We start from the raw sequence: 23959 nt of genomic DNA, 5'->3' as shown, positions 1-23959 counted from the left end.
AACATTTACACTCAGTCTAGAATACTGGATATAGGCAACATGAAGGATTTGTCTGAACTTGAATGACATATTTGATGCAAGGTCAAAACACTACTCCCAGAAAAGAAATCCCAAATTAACATAATTGGTACATTAAACATATGGACTGAGAGCTGCCATCAGTTTTACTCCACATACTCTAGGTAGCATGGTTCTGTGGCATGGACCACAGACAAGGAGGCAAGAAAACAAAATGTGGATGAGGACAAATGTTCCACCTGAAAGGCCAGCATTAACCTGATATGCAAAATTCAGCCACACTGTTTGTTGAAGTGCTGCGATACTGATTGGAAAAAGTCTCTGTCCCAAGCTCCTCCTGTGCTCTCCCTGACAACCTAAACACCCTTATTCTTCTCTCGGACTCCCCTTCCTCACTTTAGCTCCCCATGATATTGAACCAAAGTGTTATCTGGATGGGCAGGGAGCCTAGAGGACACCCTGGTCCAGTGCTACAGCTGGATTCTATTCTAATGGATGCTGGGTTCTAGTCTGGAATTTTAACTTTTATCCCAGTCATCAGTACAGGAAAATCTATTTCCAACAGCAAGTCCTCGTGCGGTTGATTTATCTCCTTGTACAAAGCACGGTTAAAAATATTCTGTGGTACAAACGTTGCTTTGTTCGATGACTGGTTTCTGGGACCAGGCTGGCCACATGCCATATTGATCACAGTTCTCTAACAGGACTGGCCAGGTGACCACCTTTCCTCTCGAGCTGTTTGTGCCAGGTTGATACAGGAAACGTTGCTGGGAACTGTGGGGACGATGCAGCAACAGAAATGTGGCTGAGGAAGCTGAACTGTGTACTGAGAATGACAGTGAAGGACAGTGAGAGGGACAGAGGTAATGAGAGAGAGCGAAGACACCTGTCTCTGGGGGAGAGGTCAAGGGCAGCTGGAAATGCTGAAGGGGGATAGATGGGAGAAGCCAGGCACCAGCGGGCTCGTGGAGCCCTGGTTTAACAAAGAAAGCGAGAAAGATGTGAATTCAGATTATAAAGTGGCATTGAGGGCATAGGGGGAGAAAGGCAGCTTCAGGCTATGTGTAAAAGGGAAGCTGATGGAGGGAAAGAGGCATAATTATTTCTTTTCATGCACCTTGAATGGTTCATCTGACAAAAATCCAAATAAACTGAAAGAAATCCCAATAAGGGCAATAGAAGCAATTAAGATTGTGAACAGAGTTCATTGAACTGATTTTCAAGAAAACTGTACCTTCTGAATAAAACTATTCATGAATTAGTCTTCATGAAAATGGTGAAAACTGAAGAAAGAGCAAGCAAAAATAAAAATAGAGTATCTTATAAGATATTACACTATACCAGCTAGAGGTAGTTATGTATTTTTTATTTCTCTGATACTCATTTAGGAAGCAGAAATTCAGAATTAGAAAGGCTCACTCTTTTCTTAATATTGATGAACTGTTTTAATAGGAAAATTTGTTAATTTGCCAAACAAGAAGGTAGAGCCTAAACCTTATTTGCTTTAAGAATCAAGATATGGATCATTCACATTGTATCACCTTAAAATTAATTGAATCATGGTAATGATTATTAGCACGGTGCTACAACTGAAAAAAAATCATTTTAGTATCAAGTAATCATGTTGATAATTCTAGGATTACCTGTGTAGAGCATTTCTTTTTGATGTAAATCATCTTTTTGTGTTAAGGGTACAAAAAGAAACTGAGTTTTTCATCAGGGTTGATTCACATTTTTGTTCGGCTTGCAGTTTAATCTACAAAGAATGACCACAGATGCTTTCAAGACTAGTAAAATAATTGCAATTAAATGCTTGATCTTTTTTCTCTTTTAATTTCTTATATAAAAAGTAAAAGGAAGAATATTTAATTTTTTATCTATTAATATGGAACCTGAGTAATTTACTTTGAAATTGATTAAAATATCCTCTACACTTAACTCTTTAAATTTAAATCCCAGCTAATATAACACAGCACAGTGGTTGAGTTCAGAGTCTTATAGACAAATCTAATTTGCAGAGTTTGACCTTTTAAAACCACCATTGATGTCATCACTATGGTGTAGCTTCTCTTCAACTTACAGCATTTTTTTTTTTTCTGGGTTAAGATTGAATCAGTCTATAATCCATCTCATTGCACCTCAGCCTTATCTCAGAAAAGACCGAAGACCAAAAACGTATTACTGTAAAGTTGTTAGGTGACAATGCCCAACTGTAAAGCAATAGGACAACCCTGACTATAATTGGCATATTTACTACATGATAGCCCATGACATCTTTTGTCTTCCACGAGTGCCTGCCATGTTTTAAAGAGTGAAAAAAGAGTGGAGCCCTCCAGAGAAATAATTTAAAATCACTCATTGTTATTTTTCTGCTAAAAAGAGAAGCCTGCTCTTTGAGTTGATTATTTGAGGCTGCAAAAGTCATGGTTTTAGTTCCTTACTTTATAGTCTGAGCCTTATACAGATAAAGCACTCCCCCGCAATCATAGGATGGAAATTAACTCCCACACAATCTACAACCTCCTGACCTCACAATTTTCTCCAAGAGGATCAGGCCAAAAAGCGTGGTAGGCTCTGCACAAAATGATTCAGTGTTGGTGAAAGTATCTTAAAATACACGATCAGCTAAGTAGAACAGTATCGTCACTTTCTTATACAAAGGTCAGTATATTTGTGTTCTATCAAAGTTTCTACATACACAAGATTCTAAATTGAGCAGGGTCAAAAATTGCTAAGAGCTGCAAGAAAAAATAAATTATTTAGCCAATAACATTGGCTAAAGATATTTTTGCAAGGAGCCAATTTAACCATTTTAAATATAACTATAGAGGTTAGAGGAGTACCAGGATTCCAGCCTTTCATTTGTAATAAGAGCCTTTATGATCAACTTTCCTAAAAATGGAACCTTTGAGACTAAAGAGAAACTGATGATATCGTAATTTTTTTTTAGTTTATGAATTAAGTAGATTACAAAATATAAACCACATATTAGAGCTATTATGCTTTTAGGAATTGAACTCTCTGCAGTCAGTTTCCTAGTTTAAAAAGTAACACAGTTCTTTGTCCTTGGAACTAAAATAAAATGTTTAAGAAATTATTCATTTTCTGTTTTGATGAAATTATCAGACCTTGTTGTATCTTGATTTTAGGGAGACATCTAACAAAGTCTTGGATTATGTTATCATAAACTGGATGAAAAAGTAGAAATGTAGGCTTTGATAATAGTAAATAAAGGGTATAGACTAATGGATTGATGCCAAGGTGAAAGATTTTCTGGCAATCCACCACAGGACACTGCCTATGACCTTGTGCTCTTCAAATATTCCATCAGCTATTAAGCTGAGTGCATGGGTGCATGCTAAGTCACTTCAGTAGTGTTCTACTCTTTCAGACACTATGAACTGTAGCCTGCCAGGCTCTTCTGTCCATGGGATTCTCCAGGCAAGAACACTGGAGTGGGTTGCCATGCCCTCCTGTGTCTAATACCAAATTGTTCTTAATATGAAGCATGAAAAGAAATCCTAAAAGGAATTCTAAAAGAGGATGCTGTGAAAGTGCTGCACTCAATATGCCAGCAAATCTGGAAAACTCAGCAGAGGCCACAGGGCTGGAAAAAGTCAGTTTTCATTCCAACCCCAAAGAAAGGCAATGCCAAAGAATGCTCAAACTACCGCACAATTGCACTCATCTCACACACTAGTAAAGTAATGCTCAAAATTCTCCAAGCCAGGCTTCAATAGTATGTGAGCCATGAAATTCCAGATGTTCAGGCTGGATTTAGAAAAGGCAGAGGAACCAGATATCAAATTGCCAACATCTGCTGGATCATCGAAAAAGCGAGAGAGTTCTAGAAAAACATCTATTTCTGCTTCATTGACTATGCCAAAGCCTTAGACTGTGTGGATAACAACAAACTGTGGAAAATTCTTGTGGGAATACCAGGCCACCTGACCTGTCTCCTGAGAAATCTGTATGCAGATCAAGAAGCAACAGTTAGAACTGGACCTGGAACAACAGACTGGTTCCAAATCGGGAAAGGAGTACGTCAAGGCTGTATATTGTCACTCTGCTTATTTAACTTATATGCAGAGTGTGTCATGCGAAATGCAGGGCTGGATAAAGCACAAGCTGGAATCAAGATTGCCGGGATCCTCAATAACCTCAGATATGCAGATGACACGACCCTTTTGGCAGAAAGTGAAGAAGAACCAAAGAGGCTCTTAATGGAAGTGAAAGAGGAGAGTGAAAAAGTTGGCTTAAAATTCAACATTCAGAAAATGAAGATCATGGCATCTGGTCCCATCACTTCATGGCAAATAGATGGGGAAACAGAGTCAGACTTTATTTTTTGGGCTCCAAAATCACTGCAGATGGTGACTGCAGCCATGAAATTAAAAGGCATTTACTCCTTGGAAGAAAAGTTATGATCAACCTAGACAGCATATTAAAGAGCAGAAGCATTACTTTGCCAACAAAGGTTTGTCTAGTCAAAGCAATGGTTTTTCCAGTAGTCATGTATAGATGTGAGAGTCGGACTATAAAGAAAGCTGAGTGCTGAAGAATTGATGCTTTTGAACTGTGGTGTTGGAGAAGACTCTTGAGGGTTCCTTGGACTGCAAGGAGATCCAACCAGTCCATCCTAAAGGAAATCAGTCCTGAATATTCATTGGAAGGACTGATGCTAAAGTTGAAACTCCAATCCTTTGGCCACCTGATGCGAAGAACTGACTCATTGGAAAAGACACTGATTCTGGGGAAGATTGAAGGCGGGAGGAGAAAGGGATGACAGAGAACGAGATGGTTGGATGACATCACCAACTCAATGGACATGAGTTTGAGCAAGCTCTGGGAGTGGTGATGGACAGGGAGGCCTGATTTGCTGCAGTCCATGGGGTCACAAGAAGTCGGACACGACTGAGTGACTGAACTGAACTGATGGAAAGAAAGGTGTATTATCAATGATATGCATAAGAGTGTGGAATGAACCTCTAAAATGGTGATAGGAATGATAAACTTACGAATGAGAATAAGCTTGAAAATATTAGGAACACCAAAACAGACTATTACAATTATTCTGACAAAAAATAATATTATGATTCTATTGAGAAGAGGAGCAAAAAGGAAAAAAAGTCATGTAGATGACCTAAATTATTATCTATCCTGTAACAAATCTATAGCTAAATGTATGAAATATATAAATTAGCAGCAAGTAGTAGCAATTTATCAGGAGTCCTAATGATGGTAATTATCGGCAGAAAACAGCCAAAATAATTAAAAGTAGTTTTCTATGAGGAAAATAGGGAGTTTCCAAGAAAAGAGCAGGGCATTGCTGTTTAAATTTTAAGCCCTCAGAAGTATTAGAATTTTAATTTTTAATACATATACATCTCAGTTTGATAACAAATAAATAAAAAGTTAAATTTAGATATTCATTCTTCCCCTACAAAGGAATTATTCTTAAAGTAAACAACAGATGTCCTCTCCCACTGAAAAGAACCCAACTCCTTTGGAAAATGTCAAATTCCAGGTGTGGGGCAAATAATGTACAAGATGATATTGAAACATCTTATCCTATCTGATAGCAAAGAACTTGTCAGAAAATACCAGGGTTGAGAATTCCCTGGCAGTCCAGTGGTTAAGACTCAGTGCTTTCAGATGGGCTTGTAACTACTTCAAACCAGAGTTTGCTGGAAGTAATGCTACGTCACTTTGAAGGCTGAGTCGTAAAAAGGATATAGCTCTGCCTGGCTCTCGCTCTCTCAGGGTGCTCAGTCCTGGAGCACAGTTACCATACTTGGAGAAGCTCATGTGATAGAAGACGTCCCATGTTGTTGTTCTGGCTGTTAGCCTCTGCTAAGATCTCAACCAACAGCTAGAATCAACTGCCAAATGCGTGAATGAACCAGAATCCAGACTATGGCAACTCCAGCCTTTGAGTCTTCCAACTAAGGCCCCCATATCATGAATCAGAGAAAAGCCATCCCCACTCTACCTTGGCCGAATTCCTGACCCACTGAATCCTTGGCATAATAAATGGTCATTACGCCACCAAGTTTCTGAGTGATCTGTTACACCAGCCACAGTAACTGGAACAGAGACATTAATGTTCAGAATTGAAAAGACAGATTGCAGTTTTCTCAGAAGCATCCGATACCTTGGCATCCTTGTTGAAACTCATTTGGCCATATATATGGGGATTTATTTCTGGTCTCTTTACACTGTTCCATTGGCCTGTATGTCTGTCTTTATGCCAGTACCATCAGAGTCTGAATCACTCTAATTTGTAATATATTTTGAAATCGGGAAGTGTGAGGCCTCTAGCTTAGTTTTTTCCCTCAAGATAGATGAGCTATTTTGTGAGTTTACATATGAGATTCTATATAAATTTTAGGATGGTTGTTTCTATTTCTGCAAAATGGCATTGAGATTTCAACAGGGGTTACACTAAATCCAATCCCTCTGGATATAAAGTAGCAATATTACTTCTTCTAATACATAAACATAGGATATTTTCCATTTATTTATGTATTTTCAGATTTTTTTCAGCAATGTTTTATAGTTTTCAGTGTACGAGCCTTTCATCTCCTTGGTTATTTTATTCTAAAGTGTTTATTGTTTTTGATGATATTGTAAATGAGACTGTTAATTTCCTCTTCTGAATGTTCATTATTAATGTATAGAAAATCTATTTATTTTTGTGTGTTGATTTTGCATCCTATACTTTTTCTAAATGTATTAGTTTTAGCGGTTTTTTTTGTAAATCATTAGGGTTTTCTACATATAAGATTATGTCATCTGCAAACAAAGAAAATTTTATTAATCTCTGTCTGGTTGCTCTATCCATTTTTGAAAGTGGGGGATTAAAATCTCCTACTGTTATTGTATTAGTGTCTATTTCTTCTTTCAACTCTGTCAGTGTTTGCTTCACGTATTTGGGCGCTCTGCTCTTAGATGCATAGGTATTTATAGTGGTTATATCTTCCTGGTGAGTTGATCCTTTTATCATTACACAATATCCTTTATCTCTTGTGACAGTTTTTGACTTGAAGTCTATTTTGTCTAAGTGTGATCATCCCTCTCTTTTGCTTACAATTTACATAGAGTATCTTTTTCCATTCTTTCACTTTCAGACTACGTGTGTTTTTGTATCTAAAATAAATCTTGTGTAGACAGCATTAAGTTGGGTCTCATTTTCTTATCCATTCAGCCTTTTATGTCTATTAATTGAGTGAGTTTAATCCATATACACTTAGAGTAACTTCTTAAAGGGAAAGGCTCACTACTGCCATTTTGTTCACTATTTTCTGTTTGTCTCGTAGTTATTTTGTCCTTCTTTTCCTCTCTTGATGCCTTCTTTCGTCTTTCATTTATTTTTTGTAATGGCATACTTTGATTCCCTCCTCATTTTGGGGTGCATTTTCTATAGGTATTTTCCTCGTAGTTACTCTTTGTGTGTGTGTTAGTTGCTCAGTCGTGTCCAGCTCTTTGTGACCCCCTGGACCATAGCCTGCCAGGCTTCTTTGTCCATGCGACAAAACAAGGCAAGAATACTGGAGTGGGTTGCCATTCCCTGCTCCAGGGTGTAGTTACTCTTGGGATTACATAAAATGTTTTATAGTTACAACATGCATGCTCAGTTGTTCAGTTGTGTCTGACTCTCTGTGACCCCATGGACTGTAGCCCACCAGGCTCCTCTGTCCATGGGATTTTCCTGGCAAAAATACTGGAGTGGGTTGTCATTGCCTCTTCCAGAGGATCTTCCTGACCCAGGGATTGAACCCATGTCTCCTGCATCTCCTGTATTGGCAGGCAGATTCTTTACGACTGCACCAATCTATTTTAAATTGATATTGACTTAACTTCAATCACATATACTCTGCTCTCCTCACATTATATGTTATCAGTGACACAAATCATATCTTTTTATAGTTTGTATCCATTAGCATAGTTCTTTAGTTATGGTTATATTTTATGCTTTTACCTTTTAAATTCTCTACCAGAATTAAAAGTGACTTATCCACTACCATTACAGTATTATATGATTCTGTTTGTCTATGTATTTATTATTACCAGAGAGCTTTATATTTTTGTATGCTTTTGTGTTATGGCTAACATTCTTTCAACTTGGACACCCTTTAGCAATTCTTATAAGGCAGCTCTAGTGTTGATGAATTCCCTCAGTTTTTGTTTATCAGGGAATTTATATTTTCTTCATTTTTTAAGTTAGTTTCACCAGATATAGAGTTCTTGGTTGATAGCTTTTTTCTTTCAGCATTTTCAATGCTCCATCCCACTCCCTTCTACCTTGTAGTGTTTCTGCTGATATATCTGCTCATAATCATATGGAAGTTTCTTTGTATGTGGCAAGTCTCTTTTCTCTTGCTGTACCCAGTGTTCCATGCCTTTGACTTTTGATAGTTTGATTAATGATATGTCTTGGCATTGGGCTATCTGAGTTCATCCTACTTGGAGTTCTTTGAATTTGAATTTGGATGTCTATTTCCTGTCTCAGGTTTGGGAAGTTTTCAGCCAAATTTCCTTAAAATAATCTGTCTGCTCCCTTTTCCCTCACTCCTCTGTGACTGCCACAATATGTATTACAATGCTATTATATGTAATATAATGTTCGGTTTGCTGATGTCCCTTAAGTACTGCATTCCGTGGTAGTGCAGGTTCTCTAGAGTTGCAACAAGTCTCTAAGCTCTCTTTATTGCTTAGAGGTCCCTAGCATCTCCAGCATTCCAGTTCTGCCAGTGCTGTAAATCAGAGGAGATGAAAGTCAGATCTTTGATCAGCTACTCCTTGAAAGTCAGAATTCCTATCCCATTTTTCTCTTTTTTTTCCTGATCACACCAAGCTGTGCTGGCTTGGGGAGGAGTGATTGCAGATTAAATAAAATGGCTTTTCTGACCTATTTCAGTGGGCTGTTCTTTGCTGTGAGCTTGACTGGGTAACAGTGATTTCTTAACTGGTCTCTTGAGTTCTCATAAAGGCTTTTTGCACGTATATTTTGGCTCCATCGGAGGAACAAGACCTGGGGCTTCGTATTCCACCATCTTGATCTGTGTTCAGACTTTGACCTTTTATTCAATATACTTTTTCCTGTTCAAACTTTTTCTATCCATCACATTTTATTTTTAAAATATGAAGAAAAATATTCAATTCAAATTTTAACATATTGGAGAAAAATGTCTTTACATTTCTAAAAAGGCAGACACATACAGAGCATTGGTTCATATTATTTTATCACTATAATTATTCTAAAGTTCAGTAAGTATTAGCTTATTTCCACATATATTATACAAAGCTTCCATTATTGTGACCTTTTCTAAATTCATGCCGCCTTAGCAAAAGTATAATAATGCAACTTGCTATACTATAAGAAATAAGTTAACACAAGTAATTATAGAGCAGACATTTAAAATAGCCCTTACTAATGTTGGTAATAACTGTAAAATAAATGGATTTATTGAATTTTTCTTTTTCTTTTGGGCTTTAGGCCTTAGGATTTTTGTCTTCTTATGGAATAGGAATGGAATACAATCAAGCTAAGGTAAAGTCATTCTATTTTTTTTTTGGAACAAAATATGATTTTTTTTAAAGGGACACTGAATAGAGAGTCTACTCTTTGAGTGAAGAGCTCACTCTAGAGTGGTGGGTAAGAGCACAGCTCAATAGTTAGAGAAGGTTAGGGCCTGAGTACCATAGCTTCCTAATGTTCCATAATAAAAAGTTTCAGATAATATCTACTCCATAGGGATTTCGTGATGTTTTAATGAAATATCATGTACAATCCCCTTTTCACAAACTTCAGAACTCAGTAAGCCCTCAGTGAATGGCAGCCATATTTAAAGAGGAAGAGAATGAAATTTGGGATTTATGTGGGAGTAGTTTAAGGTTCATTGCTGGGCTAGGAATAAAAAAGCAGTGATTGGGTTTGAGTTTCAAATTTAGATGTCAAATAATTTTTTTTTTAACTTTAGGCACTGATATATTATACCTTTGGAAGTGCTGGAGGAAGCATGATGTCGCAGATGATTTTGGTTTGTAATTAAATATTCTTGAGCCCAGATAGGTGTGTTATAAATATAGTATTGTCAGAATATTAAGAATTTATATGCCTGTGTTTTAGGGGTACAGATATTTGTCAGGAATCAATGTTCTACAGAATTGTGAAGTTGCCCTAAGTCATTACAAGAAAGTGGCAGATTATAGTGAGTAATCCACATAGTTTATTTTAAGATAAAGAGACTTGCCAAGAAATTTAAAAAATAAATCAATACTAGTTGAAATATTTATAAAGTATTTAAAGACTGTGCTTTAACATCAGTTATAATACAGCTCTTTCCATACAATGTGAAGTTTTTGATTTCTTAAGTTACTTTTCATAAAGTTCTAAATGATTGTACTCATCTTTTATTTTTTATTTAGCTCATGTCTCCAAATAATTCTGTTTTACTTGATCCTGTGATCTTCTTTCCTTAAACTGAGAATTTAAATATAACATCAATAAATATTAAGTAGTTTCTATAATTCAAACATTTCAAGTATAGGATGCCTTGTTAAAAAATTCCTGAAGCTATGGATGTACATACATTGTACAATGTATGTGCAAGATACATACACTAGCAATCTCTGTTCATTACTCTATTACCCTATCCTTCGTCTACAAAAAAAATTGAGCATGAGGTTAATTATTTCTAGAATTTTCAAAGTTGCATGTAATATTTCCACATGCAGCATCACTAAACTGGACTACATAATAGAGTATTAAATAAAAGTCTAAGAAGTGAGTAAGCTATAGTCCATTTAGTTAGTTTCTATAATCATAATAACATCTAAATTTACATCTTTGTCATGATTAGGATCTGAGAAAAAAACTGCTTTTGAATTTAAGATGCTTTATATATCAAGATGTTTTTATGTGCTTAATGAAACTGAAATTATTTGATATATATATATATATATATATATATATTTCAAACTGCTGTTTTGTTAGGTTTACTCAAGCATATTTACAGTTTATTTTCAGACTATCCTAGGAGTAAATTAGAAGCAGTTCTTACTCTTATATTGTAGTTTCAGGATGCCCAGAAAAAGTCAGTGATGGAAAGGTTGGTTGCCTTCTTCTGACATCTATCATCTTTCCTGAGCCTGCCTGGCTGAGGTCTTCAGTAGGGTCTAACATATACTGATACAGTGATTATATTGGTTACAAAGAATAGGTAGTGTCTTATACTTTTCTCAGAACCAAATAAACAAAATTAGCAAATTTCTGTCCCCTAAGGATATTTCTTTTCTGTATAGTAGGCCCAATCCCGGCATAGTTTAAAGAGAATCAGCCTAATCGTGCTTGCTCTAAGATGACTGTTATATATTGCTCTGGCTTGTTTCTGTTCACAGTTGCTGATAAATTGGAAAAAAGTGAAGGTATTCCAGTGGAAAAAGTGAGACTAACTGAAAGACCTGAAAATCTGAGTTCTAACAGTGAGATTTTGGATTGGGACATATATCAATACTATAAATTTTTGGCAGAAAGAGGAGATGTTCAGATACAAGTAATGTATACGGATGAACTTAAATTTTTAGAACATTTTAATCACAAAGGGCTTGGTTCTCTCTGAGTCCTAGAAGGGTTAACAACAACGCCCCATCCTGAATAGGGAAGGGAAGAGAACCCCCTCCTCTTTGTTCTGCTCCTTTTTCGTTCCCTAACTTGTAGTTTCTTATAGCTTATGAAGGAGCCAGTTGCCATAGTAGTGGCATTTTTTTGGCACTTACTCCTAAAAATCTTATTAAAAAAAAAAACTAGATTGTAATTATAGAAAAAAGTTACCATAAATGTTGGTTTTAATATGAATGAACTCTTATCAGGAGCCAGAAGCAGCCTGTCTTTGGAAATGAGAATCGAAATGGGACATTGTTTATGTGAGTTTATGTTTGGTTTGAGAACCAAAAGTTAAGGTCACTAGTGTGCCTGGGCATTGCTGTACATCATCAGGCCAGCTTCCTGCCCCTGCGGAAGCTGCATACCCAATGTCAACCATTTACCCAATAAAACACAGAGTCAGGAATGGTTTCCTGCCTCTTTTTTTAAAACACGCTAACTGCAGCAAACTGGATCGATGTACTATAGTAAAATCATCAGGTAATTTTTTTCCCCTTTTCTTGTTAAAATGAATACTACTGCTAAAATCATTTTCCAAAACTCCTCTTTTCTAGGTATCTCTTGGACAGTTGCATCTAATTGGGAGGAAAGGTCTGGATCAAGATTACTATGTAAGTCCATCTCAAGCTTGCGTCATGTGGGTGGGAGGACAGGGGTAAGGGAAGCTGAGGGTGGGTGGAAGAGCTGCCCGGGAAAGCGCACCACTGCTTCCTGTGTCAGACCTGCTTCCCGGCTTTTGAAGGAGAACAGAGTTTCTTAGAGAAAGCACTTTTCCTACCTGCCTCTAAGTATAGAGGGGTAGAGGCCTGTGAAAGAGTAGCTGAGGCAGGGAGTTTCCGGGGTCCCACTGAACCCACCCTCTTCCCACCCAAACTCACAGTTGCATTGGGGCTGGCTGAGGAGGACATGCTCTATCCCCTAAGGCCAGCTGTGGCAAGTCCACGTGGGAATTTCCTGCCAAGGAGCCTGAGGACCAGCCTCAACCCCATTTAGCTAAATCAGAGGACAGGCTGCTTCCAACATAATTGGGTATATTATTAAGCTTCTTTATAAATTTGTAAAGCTCCTTTCAATCGCTTTGCTTAACCTTACTTTATCCCAATGAAGTTAGACGATTAACAATTCAAATATACGGTGGAGAAAAAGCAAATAAACTTAACCTACACAGGATCCTCCTCAGTAAGATGCCAAAGCCCCTGAACGAGATCTTCTCTCAACGCTGATTGTAGTTTTAAGGCCCTAAATCCCCACAGATCTGGGGAAGTAGCTGAGATTCTTCTTAAAAGATGACTTTGTAGCCCTTGTCATTTTATAGGAGCCATGTACTCACCGTCTCAAAGGAGTATTTGCTCTACTTCAAGCCTAGTGGCTAAACAATAGAAATAACTACTTCTACAGCAGTTACGTAAAAATCTGAACTGTTATTACTTTCTATTTCACTTTACGTTGTTATTTCATGAATGTCTCTCTGGTACTATAGTTTGTGTTTTATATGAGGTACTATACGCATTAGGCGGAGAAGGCAATGGCACCCCACTCCAGTACTCTTGCCTGGAAAATCCCATGGACAGAGGAGCCTGGTAGGCTGCAGTCCATGGGTTCGCTAGAGTCGGACACGACTGAGCGACTTCACTTTCATTTTTCACTTTCATGCATTGGAGAAGGAAAATGGCAACCCACTCCAGTGTTCTTGCCTGGAGAATCCCAGAGACGGGAAGCCTGGTGGGCTGCCGTCTATGGGTCGCACACAGTCAGACGCGACTGAAGCGACTTAGCAGCAGCAGCAGCAGCATACACATTAGGTAAATGTCAAAAGTTAATTTTATAAAATGTGATAAAATGGGTAGCAATTGAAATAAACATATGCATCCATCTCAGGACAGCTCAACTGAAGGTCTTCAACTAAGGTTTTAGCTTCTTGGATGAGAACTTCTGGATTCACAATATTATGCCAACATCAGATTTCAGCCTGTAATGAGTTTCTTCTGCTAACTACAAGATGCAAAACTGGGAAGAAGTTCCCATTTTCCATAAAGACAAAATTTGATTGTGAAGGCACCAAAACCACACCTATACAGAATGCCCACTAACATCTGTAGAGTATATAAAACCCCACAAAGCTAAGCACTTCCAGCCAGCTCCAGCCACATGAACACCAGATGGGAGCTATAGCTGCCCCCAGGTGAGAATGAGGTGCAGTCCCAAGGCTGGCAGTAGAAGAGTCTGGTGCTATAGCAGCAACAGCTAGGCAGTCGGGCCTCAGCTGAATGGCCCAGACAAGCTCTGCTATGGGCTCATTCACATTCATTAGCTCTGTTTTACAGATGAGAAGCTGAGGCTGAATAGATGACGTAAATTGTTTCAAATCTCATAGCTAGGTAGTAAGAGTGTTAAGAAATAAAAGTGCAACTCAGTATTTCTGTATTCAAAGCCTATGCTCCTTTCATAAAAACTTACTTAAACTCAAGTTAAAACTTACTTACTCTTGACCTGAGCAAAAACAAAAAACAAGTTTATAAAAACACTGGTCATTGATATCTAGTTTTCTTATTCATAAAGCAAGAAAAAGGAATGATGTAATCACTCAGGTTCCTTCTAATTTTCTGTTGGTAGGTTAGGCCCCATTCTTCCCATCCAGACATCTCAAAAAGACTGGTTTAATTCCAGAACCATCCCAGCAGTAGGGCAAGCACAAGCTAGTCCTTCCTGCTTAGCCTAAAGAAACCTGAACTTTGATGAAGGATTCCCATCAAGGCATCAGACCTCAAGACTCATTGGCTTATCAGTTAGCTTAGGCTGCCATCATAAACCACCCCCAAACGTAGGTACCCTAACACAACCACCGTTTATTTAATTCACGATTTTGGCAGGTCAGTAGTTATGGCTGGGTTCCCCTGAGTAATTCTTCTGATCTTGGCTGGGCTTGTTCACACATCTACAGTTTGCCAGAGTTTTGACCAGGGCTGGCTGATTTATGATGGCCTGGTCCATGGCAGCTAGGATGACTTGGTCTCTCCACATGCTCTCATCCTCCAGCCAGCAGGCCCACGCTTTTTACATGGCAGTCAAATGTTTTACAAATGCAGTAGTGAAAGTCTCCTGAGGCCTAGGGTCAGAACTGACAGGATCAATTTTGCCATATTCTTTTGGCCAAAGTAAGTCACAAGGCCAGCCAGCATTGAAAGAATAGGAAAAAGAACTTCTTTTAATAGGCAGACCTGCAAAGTATTATGGCTATTTCTGCAACTTGCCACAGCTTGCAGTGAAGTGAAGTCACTCAGTCATGTCCGACTCTTTGGCAACCCCGTGGACTGTAGCCCACCAGGCTCTTCCATCCATGGGATTCACCAGGAAAGAATACTGGAGTGGGTTGCCATTTCCTTCTCCAGGGGATCTTCCCAACCCAGGGATCAAACCCAGGTCTCCCGCACTGGGGGCAGATACTTTAACCTCTGAGCCACCAGGGAAGCCCTGAACCAAAATCAATTTGGAATAGTGTGAAATATGCAGAGAGGAGTGGGAAGATCTCCCCATGGCTAGCTTCTTATCCTTAAAATCCTACTTCCTCAAAGAGGATTTTCTTGATCAATTCTACCTTTTTTTTTTTTTTTAATCACTTATCTTATCATGCTGTGTTTATTTTTCTCTAGCCCCTCTCATTCCTTGTACTTTACTGATCTTGGATTGTTAACTGTCTTCCTGCAGGGCAATGTAAATTCTTACCCATCTTATTCACTAATGTGTGTCCTGTACTTAGATTAGTACCTGGTACGCATTAGGTACTTTACTGAATAAATGAATGACAGGATCCTAAGAATTAGATGTTATTTCTCAGCCTAAGAATCACCACTTGAGCGAGTATGCTAATGTTTTAGTCCACCACAGAAAATTATTGTGAGGTTCTTTATAAATATAAGTGATGCCTGGTTGTTGTTGTTCAGTCACTCCGTCATGCCCGACTCTGCAACCCCAGGGACTGCAGCACACCAGGCTTCCCTGTCCTTCACCATCTCCTGGAGCTTGCTCAAACTCATGTCTATCAAGTTGGTGATGCCATCCAAACATCTCTTCCTCTGTCGTCCCCTTCTCCCCCTGCCTTCAATCTTTCCCAGCATCAGGGTCTTTTCCAATGAGTCGGCTCTTCGCATGAGGTGGCCAAAGTATTGAAGTTTCAGCTTCAACATCAGTCCCTCCAATGAACACCCAGGACTGATCTCCTTTAGGATTGACTGGTTGGATCTCCTTGCAGTCCAAGGGACTCTCAAGAACCTTCTCCAACACCATAGTTCAAAAGCATCAATCCTATGGCACTCACCCTTCTTTATGGTCCAACTCTCACATCCATACATGACCACTGGAAAAACCATAGCTTTGACTAAATGGACCTTTGTTGGAAAAGTAATGTCTCTGCTTTTTAATGTGCTCTCCTGGTGGGCTGCCATCTATGGAGTCGCACAGAGTCGGAAACGACTGAAGTGAATTAGCAGCTAGGTTGGTCATAGCTTTCTTTCCAAGGAGCAAACGTCTTTTAATTTCATGGCTGCAGTCACCATCTGCAGTGATTTTGGAGCCCCCAGAAATAAAGTCTGTCACTGTTTCCATTGTTTCCCCATCTGTTTGCCATGAAGTGATAGGACCAGATGCCATGATCTTAATTTTTTGAACATTGGGTTTTAAGCCAGCTTTTTCACTCTCCTCTTTCAACTTCCTCAAGAGGCTCTTTAGTTCCTCTTCGCTTTCTGCCATAAGGGTAGTCATCTGCTTATCTGAGGTTATTGATATTTCTCTCAGCAATCTTGATTCCAGCTTATGCTTCATCCAGCCCAGCATTTCACATGATGTACTCTGCATATAAATTAAATAAGCAAGGTGACAATATACAGCCTTGAGACTTACTCCTTTTTCCAATTTGGAACCAGTTTGTTGTTCCGTGTCTGGTTCTAACTGTTTCTTCTTGACCCACATACAAGTTTCTCAGGAGGCAAGTGAGATGTTCTGGTATTCCCATCTCTTTAACAATATTCCACAGTTTGTTGTGATCTACACAGTCTAAGGCTTTAGCATAGTCAATGAAGCAGAAGTAGATGTTTTTCTGGAGTTCTTTTACTTTTTCTATGACCCAGCAGATGTTGGCAATTGATCTCTGGTTCCTCTGCCTTTTCTAAATCCAGGTTGAACATCTGGAAGATCTTGGTTTATGTACTGTTGAAGCCTAGCTTGAAGAATTTTGAGCATTACTTTGCTAGCGTGTGAGATGAATGCAATTGTGCAGTAGTTTGAACATTCTTTGGCACTGCTTTTATCTGGCATTGGAATGAAAACTGACCTTTCCCAGTCCTGTCCCAGCACTGTCCAGCAAATTAAAAATCAAAATACCTAGAAACGACTAGCTTGACGTTTTCACCCTCCTCATTGTTTGATTGAATTAATTTCTCTTATGATTTGTCATTATAGGCAACATATTCACCTTCTCCTCCCCACAAGATTCTTAATTATTGGAAAGTATTGTATATGCAAGTCTTGATTACATTGTCTTAAATTTGTATACATACATTTTAATGTTATTTGCATTTCTAAATATATACGGGCCCAGGATGAATTGGATTAGGAAAAGCTGGGTGTTTTGGTGCATGTTATTAAGGTGGATAAGGCATAATTAAGTTACACCCAGCAGAGGAATAATATTAAATATGTAAGGCAACTGCTTTGTCCACTCTGCCATCCATGAAAAATAAAAGAGCTAATGCTATCCCTTTTAAGAGTGATTTACAGAGCCTGAGATAAAAGAAGTATTCCCAAATGTTTTTAGAACAATACATTTTCTTGGCATTTCATTCTAGAGGAAACGTTGCAAACTGATTAAACTAGGGATTTTCTTAGAACCAATGAAAAATTATCATGTTCAGTTTAAAAAAAAGAGAGAGATGTGCATTCAAATAATAAAACCTCACTTAGCATAATGCCTAAGACACACTATATTTCATCCTAAGACACCATCAGTTATAGGATACGTTATGTTTTACTGAGCAAGAGAAAACATTGCCAATATAAATTATATGGTGCCATTGATAGTAAAAAAATGTCCTGATTAAAATGAGAGATGGGGGGTATACATCTTATAATCAGTAAAATATGATGGTAGGTGCTCAGTAAATATTTGAAGGAAAGACGGATGGGTGGGTCGGGTTTTTGTTTGAACCATTATAACAAAAATACTGTGTACTTGGTAGCTTATACACAATGGAACTTTATTTTCTCACGGTTTTGGAGGCTGGAAGTCTGAGATCAGGGTGCCACCATGTTTGGGCGAGGGCTGTCTTACAATCTGTAGGCTTTTCCTTGTATCCCTACCTGGCAGAAGGGTCAAGCTAGCTCTCTGGGGCCTTTTTCAAGGGCACTAATCCCATTCATGAGGACTCTGCCAATCACCTCTCAGAAACTTCACTTCCTAATACCATCATGTTGGGTAGTATGTTTTCAACATATGGCTTTAGGGGGAAAGAAATATGCAGAACACAACAGATGGATAGATGAATGGAGGGATGAATACTTGACTCTGAGAGCAAGAATGCAGGTTGGCCCATGCACGGCCATTGAAGTAGCTTGTATGATCCTTTCACAGAGTGTTTAATAAATGCTTATGCAGTTGAAACAGTAGCTTTAAAGTCATGTGCACTCAGTCATGTCTGACTCTTTGCAGCCCTATGGACTGTAGCCTGCCAGGCTCCTCTGTCCATGACATTTTCCAGGCAAGAACACTAAAGTGGGTTGCCATTTCCTTCTCCAGGAGATCTCCTCCACCCAGGGATCAAACATGCATCTCCTGCATTGGCAAGCAGATTCTTTACCACTGAGCTACCTGGGAAGCCCAACATTAAAGGCAGGTTAATGTAAAGAGAAATTAAAGAGAACTGAGATGCCAAGTGACCAAGGAAAGTGGAAGGAGAAATTAGATCCTCCATTTTTGGTCTTTATGGGCTCATTATATTGAAGGATGGGGAAAAACTCCAGGATTCTTATTTGCTTCTGGGGGATAGGCTATTCTCTTTTAACAGTTCAAATCTAGTTTCCCAGAGCGTAACTCTCTAATGCCAAATATTTGAGCCCAAACTCTAAAACTGCACTTTGAAAATGAGTTTATAAAATCATAATTTTAGAGCTGGAAGGGACCATAAAGATTGAAATTCAGTCCCTTTGTTTTAGAGATTAACAAATTTATTCTTTCATTCACTCACTCATTCATTCATCCCAGAAGCATTTTGTGACTGCCTAATATACAGTAGATACTGTGCTAAGTACAGAGGATTCAACATTGGGGGAAACAGAAAATTAAGCAGACAATTAAATCAATGGATGCATGCTATGATGGGGAAAGACAGAGTGCCCAAGAGCACAGAGGAGGAGACCATGAATGAGGGAACAAGGCTGGAGATACTGTGACTTGCACACATCATGGTTCTCGATGGATATACTTGGGTCTTGGGATATTCATAAGAAATATTTTTTATATTGATGTTCTTTGATAAATGTGATTATTAAATCATACATTTTATCATATATTTGATTTATTTACCAATATGTAATTGGTATAGTAAATCATACATTGCTATAATTTTCTCCTATCCAACTGACACCTACATTATTCCAGACATTTTCAGCAGCATTTGTTTCAACACTCCCTCATGCTCATGAATCTCCACTGGTTTCTATTTCTAAACCAAATAAAATAACAGTGCTTAGCCAGTTAATAATATTGTCCCATCACATTTTAGCACATCTTAGCTTTTGAATGCTCTACTTCAGCCATACTGAAGGAACTACTATTTCTTGGACACACTTTGGACACACCCGTCTCCGTTCTTTGCTCACGTTGTTCCCTCAGCCTCTCATGCCCTGTGTGTGGTGAATCCCCTCCATCTTTTGTGTGACCTTTATCATTTGAGCCCTCGTTCTTTAAACCATGAAGGCAGAGTGCCGAGTGCATGGGAATTGGATTTAGGCTGCTGGCAGGAAACCAGTATCAGCTTCTTGACTCCAACTGTCACTAAATAGCTCAGATATTAGTAATACCTTCCTTACAGCGCAGTTTTGAAGATTAAGGAAGAAAAAGCTTGTAAAATACTTAAAAGAACTAGGTACAATTTCTGTTATTCTAAACCCCTCTAATTCTTTTTAGTGTTCCTTTTATTCTACCTTTTACTTCCTGTCATTGCTATTTACATCTACTTTTTCACAGCAGTACTGCTAAGAAGCAAAGTAGGCACAGTGGTTTTTGTTCATCTATCAATCACCTGTGATACCTAACATATTACCATATGTATGGCAGGTATCAGTCAAGATCTTGAAAAGATAAGTGAAGAAGAGAAGGATGGGTGGATGAGTGGATCCATGACGTGATGAGGTCCAGGATGGTGGCTTTTGTATTTACTTTATGTCCACGGCCGGAGAAGGCAATGCACCCCACTCCAGTACTGTTGCCCAGAAAATCCTATGGATGGAGGAGCCTGGTGGGCTGCAGTCCAGGGGTTGCTAAGAGTCGGACACGACTGAGCGACTTCACTTTCACTTTTCACTTTCATGCATTGGAGAAGGAAATGGCAACCCACTCCAGTGTTCTTGCCTGGAGAATTCCATGGATAGAGAAGCCTGGTAGGCTGCAGTCCATGGGGTCGCACAGAGTCGGACACGACTGAAGCGACTTAGTAGTAGTAGTAGTATGTCCATGGCAGACCGACTTGTCGACATAATGTGTATAGTTCTCAAATAAGTTGCCAATATTTCTGGAGAAAACTTACATATAAAAGAACTACCTACCTTTCTTCCTCAAGCGTTCTTTTCTCTTTGGGAAGGGGCAGATCCTTGCCCATCAATTTCAGATCCTTACAATCAGTCAAGGCTTTGGAAAGTTGTGTCCTACTAAGACACTTTGGAGTATATCTTCATTTCTCATTCCTGGGACTTATTTCTTTAATTCTCCATGAAGTCTCTGAAGAGAACTTAGGGAAAGTCAGGAGGAGGCCTGAGGAATGAGGCAGCAAGAGACAGGTGACCTCCCACGCATTTAGGCTGAGCATTTTGTTGAATGTTATGACCCAGAGAGAGTCAGAAGAGTTTGCCAGCCCCCTTTGACTTTCTTGGAAAGAATTGGTCTGAGGTTCACCTCTGCAGAGAGACCTGGACCAAGAAGGCAACCAGGTGTGTCTGGTCTCATTCCTTCTGCACCATAAACATTAGGATGCTGTATATCCAATTCTGCCACTTACACAAACTGTCTTACACAGTAAGTACGTACTGTCAACATACAAGTGTGGTTTTAAAAAAATAATGGAGTATTTAGTTCTACAGCTGGGATTTATCTCTCCTCCACAAAGCAACATGCCCATGATGCCTTTCCAAATGTGAAAAACAAGCCCTCACATTCTAAAACTGTATGTGTGAAATATATATATATATATATTTATCTCCCACTCTTCAGGTTCATGATTGAAATAGCACTTGGAGTAGTGAGTGCCTTGAACAAAGTAGGCATTTCACAGATATTTTTTAATGCATGTCAAATGAAATACAATTTAATGCAAAAGCTATTTTACAGGATAATGTTTGTGACTGTCAATAATACTGTTCCTTTTCTCTCCAGAAAGCATTATACTACTTCTTAAAGGCAGCAAAAGCTGGGAGCGCAAACGCTATGGCATTTATAGGAAAGGTACAAGCTTCCTTTTGATCAACAGTTTTCATTTCTTAAAACCTAGTAGTACCAGCTACCTGAACCAGTGTAGGGTAATGTGTCTGCCCACCTTTTTCATGAAAGCAGCTAAGCAGGGCCTTCAGCTACAAACTGACAGTGGTATTCTTGATGTGACAGTTTGAAGTCCTGTCTTTATCGGGGGTACCAAAAGCAGTCCTTTTTTTAACTTTTAATTTTATATTGGAGTATAGCTATTAACAGGAGAAGGCAATGGCACCCAACTCCAGTACTCTTGCCTGGAAAATCCCATGGCTGGAGGAGCCTGGTAGGCTGCAGTCCATGGGGTCGCTAAGAGTCGGACACGACTGAGCGACTTCATTTTCCCTTTTCACTTTCATGCATTGGAGAAGGAAATGGCAACCCACTCCAGTGTTCTTGCCTGGAGAATCCCAGGGACGGGGGAGCCTGGTGGGCTGCCGTCTATGGGGTCGCACAGAGTCGGACACGACTGAAGCGACTTAGCAGCAGCAGCAGCAGCATAGCTATTAACAATATTGTGATAGTTTCAGGTGGACAGCAAAGAGACTCAGCCATATATACAGATGTATCCATTCTCCTCCAAACCTCCCTCCCATCCAGGCTGCCACATAACATTGAGCAGAGTTCCAAGTGCTAGACATTCTGTCTTTGTCGGTTATCCGTATAGCTGTGTATACACGTCAGTCCCAAACTCCCTAGCTATCCCTTCCCCAAAAGCGGTCTTTGAAAGTACCGGTGGCCCAGGGCTCCTGGCTTAGTGTAACTCGGAGCCCTCCCCACGAACCCCTGGCGTGTAACAGGAGAGCTGATCTAGTTGTACATCAAACCCTGGGACAGACCTCCACCCAGTGTGGTCCCTCCTCCCGCGGTTCCTGGAATGAGAACCAGCTCCAGACTGACCAAAGAACCAGCTCCTCCCTGACTGACGGGAGGAGCCTTTGTGGAAGGTTCCTCTGGAGAGGCACTTTCTCTCCTTCCAAGACTACTCACTCCCCTGTGCACTGCCCTTGGCTCCCACAGCCAGTCTGTTTCAGTAACCATGGGGACAAGTGCCCGGCTTCTAGAAGTACTACATACAGTAAATTTAGATGCAAGGAAACATGAAAAAAAAATACCAACAGGATTCTTTCCTCACCCTTAGGTGAGGGTACTCTAGAGTGTGTGTACTAGATTGTATTCTTAATTTTTCCTTTTATTAAAAATGAGGAGAAATTCAAAAAACATAAAATTAACCATTTTAAAGTGTGTGCTTCAGCGGCATTTACTGCACTCAACGTGTTGTGCCATCATCACCTCGGTGTTGTTCTAAAACATTTTCATCGCCCTCGAAATCTTTAGTTTTTACTTTGTATTTGTATGTGTGTGTGTTTTTTTGTAGATGTATTTAGAAGGGAATGCTGCAGCACCACAAAACAATGCTACTGCTTTCAAATACTTTTCTATGGCAGCTAGTAAGGTATGTACCCAGCCCATCCTGTAGACACATGAAAACATTTGCCTGTATTAACATGCAGGCTGGGGCTAAAGCATTAACTCTAAAGCCCCATGCCTGATTAGTGGGCCTGGGAGGAGTGTAGGGTCCTGGTAAAGAACAGTGTCACCGACAATAAAATAGGAGGTTGGGGTAGGCAGAGACCCACTTCGCCTTCTTGGTAAATGGAAGATGGCATCCTACCTGGAGGCCAGACAGAAGCTCAGCGTCCCCTCCACCATGTGGTATGTGAGGCCATCTAGCTCAGGAAACAAATAAGATGAGGGCAGAGGAAGGGAAAACTCCGTCAGTAACTGCAGTAAGTTGAATACAAAGATAACCAAGAAATGTCCAGTTTTCTCTCCTCTGACCTTACTCAAATGCTCTGGCTCAGGCAGAAGGCTGTCCAAGAGCTAGGACGAGATGACTGAGAGCACGGCTCTTGAGACAGAATCCCTGGTCTGAAGGTCAGTCCTTCAGCTGACTAGCTGTGTGACCATAGACGGGTTACTTAACCTCTCCACGTCCCAATCTCCCTGTCTATAAAATGAGAATATAAGAATAGTTGCCTCATATTGCTGTTTTCAGGATTTAATGAGTCAACAGTCATGTGCCTCATATTAAAAATACTTGAGGCCATGCCTGGTGCATAGTACGTGCTGTGTGTCAGCTATTATCTTTCTAAGTCTGGGGCCCGTTAGGTAGAGTGAATTTCAAAGCACATCCAAGGCAGAATGGATTGGATCTGTGAGGAAATAGAGGAATCGCAGAGTATCGCTCCTGCCATTGAAGTTCCTGCCTTGGTTCCTAAGCTCAGTGAGGCTGGATCTGCCAGGTGAAATTTAGCAGACTCCCCTAAACCCCTTTGGTGCATAGAAGACATCCTCATAGCAACACCCACCACCCTAACGTTGGAGAGCAGCCTTGATAAACTTTCTATCCCTGCGGCGTAGGAATCCTTTTGTTGTCTTACACCATCTTACTGCAACACTGGCAGTAGAGATGTGCTCAAATGGAGAATATTTTCAACTGTTCATGCCTTTTAAAAGCCCACACGCTGCTTTAGGAGCCTATT

The 23959-nt window shown here is 39.5% G+C and overlaps 1 protein-coding gene across 3 annotated transcripts in view; it reads left to right on the top strand.

Annotated features, from left to right (window-relative positions):
- The window catches only part of SEL1L2 (SEL1L2 adaptor subunit of SYVN1 ubiquitin ligase), a 53438-nt gene that overhangs the window by 7178 nt on the left and 22301 nt on the right, over window positions 1-23959 (top strand). For 2 of the 3 annotated variants that reach the window (XM_055543442.1, XM_055543440.1), the window contains exons 3-9: window positions 9518-9571; window positions 10002-10061; window positions 10151-10232; window positions 11422-11576; window positions 12241-12297; window positions 21324-21392; window positions 22792-22869. In XM_055543442.1, the coding sequence (XP_055399417.1) occupies window positions 9518-9571; window positions 10002-10061; window positions 10151-10232; window positions 11422-11576; window positions 12241-12297; window positions 21324-21392; window positions 22792-22869 (555 nt within the window). The remainder of the gene's footprint in view (window positions 1-9517; window positions 9572-10001; window positions 10062-10150; window positions 10233-11421; window positions 11577-12240; window positions 12298-21323; window positions 21393-22791; window positions 22870-23959) is intronic. The other variant, XM_055543441.1, reaches the window with a different exon arrangement.

This window comes from Bubalus kerabau, chromosome 13 (assembly GCF_029407905.1).
Source record: "Bubalus kerabau isolate K-KA32 ecotype Philippines breed swamp buffalo chromosome 13, PCC_UOA_SB_1v2, whole genome shotgun sequence".
Lineage (NCBI taxonomy): Eukaryota > Metazoa > Chordata > Mammalia > Artiodactyla > Bovidae > Bubalus > Bubalus kerabau.
Note: the sequence above shows the minus strand (reverse complement) of the source record. Positions and strands in the feature narration are given on the sequence as shown.